A 4465-nucleotide genomic window follows, 5' to 3' on the forward strand; every position below is an offset into this window, starting at 1 on the left:
AGAAACGGTAATATTGATGCTCCCTTTATTCATTTATTTCAACATTATTTAATGTTTTTTTTTTTTACACAAACAGTTGTCATACAGAATGTAGCCATACAGTGGAAACTAACTGTGGTGTGTGTGTGTGTGATCTCAATTATTTTAATTCAGAATTCATTCTAAAACAATTTTAAGCTTATCATATATGCTGAAATGGATGATATTTAAATAGATTTTTTAAAAACTTGGTTATATTTATTGAGCCCGCCACAATCCCATTTAAGATTAAAAGGATGTACCCCAGCAAACACATTTAGTTTTTGAACATTAGTTTAAATGTTCATAAGTGCATCCGAGTTGCTTGAAGAAGGAACTGCAGAGAACCCGTTCTCTTCTGATCTGTTGAACACATCTGCAAAGAATCAATATGTTGGCAGTGTGCTGTTCACAAAGTAGAAAAATTCTTACGTATTTGCTGGATTTTGGCAAAGTAACAGCCAAAAAGCAAATGGAACTGCACTGCAAATGTGTTGATGAAGATATAAAAATGTTGTCAGGCTCCATACCCCTGCCTACATCTCTTATCAGTCCGAGTTCACTTTCATGCCTGTCACTTCAACCAGTCCCACAAACCTCATCAATTTCCAGCACGTCGCCTCACCTGAATAATAACTGTCCATGGCTGTTCTTATTTTACTGTTGTCTATTGAACCCTGTCTCAATACTCTCTCTCTTTGCAAAGTATTACCATAATGTATCTGTGTATACCAAACATTCCATGTATTATCTTTTCTGGTATACAACCTTTTTTGTTCTCAGGATTTTGCTTTTGTTTCGAGCCTCTCTGGTTTGATCGCTTACTTGTATTGACTAATGGTATTGTACAATTTGCCCTTTGGCCAGCCCTGTTTGTACTGTTATTGCCCTCTCTGGCTTGTGACCTGATATTCTACTGACCACCATTTTGTAATTCCCCTCTCGTAATAAACCAGAACTGCTTATTCTTATCTGTGAGTGTCTGAATCCTATCTGTTGCTCCACATCAATACATTTACAGAGGAGGTGAGTAAAACAACAGCATTTGGGAAAAAAAAAGCACATAAATATGACTTTATGATAAGTGACTGCTCATTGATTGTACAAATATACACTTTCCCTACCAAATGATCTTCAAAATTGAAGGTATGATTTAGGTTGTGACAAGTACATTAAAATGAAACATTACATGACCACCAACAATGTGATAAAGCAGCCTCATAGAAAAATTGACAAAAGTATAATTTGTAGGTGCATATGAATCTAAAGTTGAGATCAAATACTTACTCCTCTGCCACAACCTCTGAATAAAAGGAAGTCCACTAGAGGATGATAGTCCTGCACTAGTGCTCTGTAATTGAGACACATCAGCCATCGACTTATACATAATATTAAAAGTGTACGTAAATAAATCTTGAATATCAAGCACTTTCATGCCTGGAGTTAACTGATAAAAGGGTATTTACCCTTGTGCGGTTAGAGCTAATGTTTGTCAGTGACAACCTCGCTGCCAGGGCCTCCTGGATCTGCAACCACAAAATCAACTGTAAATTCTCTAAGCACAGTTTGCATACATTTAAAAAGGATGTATGTTGAATATCAATAATACAACCAACAGAGGTGCCTGAATGTCAAAATTTGGATTTTGTTTCTTTTTAGAGAAGAGTTTTGTCAAGACTGTCATACCTTACTGTCCAGTAAAGTTCCAAACACCAAAATAAAGAATCCCTGTCAAAAGATTTTTTTCTGTGTTAATCACATAAAGCATAACTTCTGACACTGTATATTGTCTAAAATAATACAAAATAATTCATAAATTAATGGTCATCTTAGTTAAATAAGATGTATTACCAAAGATTAATTGCCTTGTAGTGTGCACAACACACTGAGTGTGCGCCATTCAAATTAGAGGAAAAAAGTGAAATAAAAATGATTACCTGCAATGAATTAAGGGTTGCAAACACCACATGAATTCCCAAAGCAGAGGTCACCATGGTTCCAATGCCGAATCCCCAGGTCAGTCCAAAGAGAGGGGTCAAAATCCCCACACATCTGATAATGACGACTAAGGCATGTTTCTCATCTGGAGTGGAAGCACCAACTCCTCTCCTCAACATCTTATATATCACCATGATAAGCACCAAGAGATTTATAACTACAATCGTCAGAGCAGGAATCACAAATGCCAAGAGTGCCTTAGTTTGATCCCAGTTCAGCCAACATGAGTTCATTTCTTGAACATATCCTCTGTTTCCAGCTGCTGATGCCACAGTGATGACAGCTATGAGCAATGGGGCTCCATAGCCCACACTGAACGCTATAGCCAACATCCTGGACCTGGACATTCCAGAAAAGACCATGATGGTGCGGTAGAGGAGCAAGAGTGCTGACAGGAACATCCAGAAGAAGAGAACAAGATAAAAGAAGTGGATGAAGAATGTCACTGCACTGCAGGGACCCACTGGTGTAACCTGTCCTCGTTGCACAATGGATGCTCCAATCATTAAGCATATCTCTGCAATCAGGAGGGACACAGCGATGTTCACTATGGAGACATGCCGCATGTAGGATGTGTCATTCCTTGTCACTGACTTCCAAATAATGGTTTCAATAATGAGGCATAAAACCAAACTGGCCATCGAAATGCTAACACCAATGTAAGTTATGTAGGCCAAGGTAGGAGTATCCAGGGAATATGGTGACATCAGGATGGAAAATGAGGTTGTGTGATTGCATTCACATTTAACCATTTTAGTTTGATTTAATAATGGCATTACTTTACATCCAGTTGAGTCCCATCCCCCAATCCCATCCAAGAGATTAAAGTTCCAAAACACACAATAGGGGAATTTCAGTGAATTATTTATAAGAGAAAAAGAAAAGGATATATTGTTAATGATATTTTCTGATCTGACCACAACCACATCTCCATTAATGCTAGTCCCAGTTTGACTGCTGTCACTGTAGGTTACACTTCGAACAGGTAAGACGGTGTTAAGAGTTGAGAAAACTATGATAGTGAAGAAAGTGTCTACATTATTCACTGGGATTTCTTGAATATGTATTATTGTAGATATGTTTATACCAAATTGTTTTGAATATGGCTCAGAAATTTGAGTTCTGTTGAGCTGAATGGTGTTTGTTTCTATTCCAAAGGTGTCATTTGAGAGATTTTGTGCCATTTCCTCGATAGACTTCATCAGTACAGAGCTGGTGTTCTGAGTTGTACTGCCCGTGTTCAGAGTTGTCCATGTTTTTTCTGCTTCTTTGGATGCAATGACATCCACTATCTGCAGGAAATCCTTTAAAATGAAATACTCTGTTATGTCATGTGCTATAATCTGACTCATCTAATTTAGGTAAGTAATTGTGAAACAGCAAAAATGCATTGAGTCTCTTAAATAACAATAAAACCAATTAATACTTTTACCCTGAATATGTTGCATTGTAACCTGCTGATAAGTCATTTGTTTATAGTGTCTAGAATATAAAAAATTTTACAGAGCACTTAAAACACCATAGTGTATATACCTAATTATCAGATAAAAAATCATTCGAAAAGTAAGAATGTACATACCGTCATAATGGGTTTAGTGATTGGTAATAGGTTTTGGACCACATTAGCAATTTTTTGCAGTGCACCAACAATTCCCAATACAGTCGCCGGAGACTGTATTATGCTTTGATTATTTGCTACGGTAGCACTGCTGAGATTGGCTGTAAATTGTTGGACGTCTGTTACCACTAAAGTCTATACACAGCAGAAAAGCGAAAAACACAAACAATTATGAACCCTAAAGTTATATTCTGACCCCAAGTTATGTTCAGACAATCATCTTTTTTTGTTTATTGGAAACAAAGCACCCAGCTCCAGTAAAATCAATATACCTGAGCGCTGTCTATCAGAGTCTGAATGCTTCTCAGGACACAGTTTTCTTGGACCATTATCCATCCAGATGTTTCACAATGAGCAGTTTGGTTGTCAACCATGTCTGCAAGACAGTCAGTAGTTTTAATTTCATCTGCATTTCATCCTCCACAGGGAAGATCTAAAGGGGACATTAATACAAATTAGTAAAAAAAAATAAAAAAATAAAAAAATCAGACCTTACTTCCAAGTTACGAAAGACATCTAATGTTTCTTCAATGTGAAAAAGATAAACTTGCCTGTTTCAGTTTTGTATTTTAATGGTTTTGTTTTATGTTAATAATTCAAAATGGGTGAAGGCTATTCAACTGCCTGTAAAGGGTTTGTCAGTACATTTTGTAATAAAACCTTTTGTACTGTGATAGAGCACAGATCTTATGTGCCTTTTGTTATCATGAGCAATGCAAGGTCAAGATGGATGAGCTCTCAGTGCTGAGTGCAGAGGCCAAAGGGAAACACTGTAGTTCTATGTGATTCACAGATACCAGCAGTGTGAGTGCACTGGAGAGATTCACTATT

At 37.0% G+C, this 4465-nt stretch overlaps 1 protein-coding gene across 1 annotated transcript; it reads right to left on the reverse strand.

Moving 5' to 3' along the window:
- Positions 1-314: 314 nt before the first annotated feature.
- On the reverse strand, positions 315-4008 carry LOC118241055 (adhesion G-protein coupled receptor F1-like). Its single transcript, XM_035524408.1, has 7 exons — positions 3907-4008; positions 3638-3769; positions 1956-3368; positions 1705-1746; positions 1485-1544; positions 1306-1369; positions 315-394 (listed from the first exon to the last, which is right to left on the reverse strand). Exons 1-7 carry the CDS (start codon positions 4006-4008, stop codon positions 315-317), a joined length of 1893 nt encoding a protein of 630 aa, XP_035380301.1.
- Between the last annotated feature and the right edge of the window lie 457 nt (positions 4009-4465).

This window comes from Electrophorus electricus, chromosome 3, assembly GCF_013358815.1.
Source record: "Electrophorus electricus isolate fEleEle1 chromosome 3, fEleEle1.pri, whole genome shotgun sequence".
NCBI lineage: Eukaryota > Metazoa > Chordata > Actinopteri > Gymnotiformes > Gymnotidae > Electrophorus > Electrophorus electricus.

Bases quoted from the DNA above. Each gene is read 5' to 3' on its own strand.
- LOC118241055 (XM_035524408.1), bottom strand. From the start codon at position 4,008: ATGGTTGACAACCAAACTGCTCATTGTGAAACATCTGGATGGATAATG. The intron at 1,747-1,955 runs GTAATCATTTTT...ATCTTTTGACAG, and splicing joins CAACCCTTAATTCATTGCAG to GGATTCTTTATTTTGGTGTT. The intron at 395-1,305 runs GTAAGTATTTGA...GATTCTTTGCAG, and splicing joins TCAGAGGTTGTGGCAGAGGA to ATGTGTTCAACAGATCAGAA.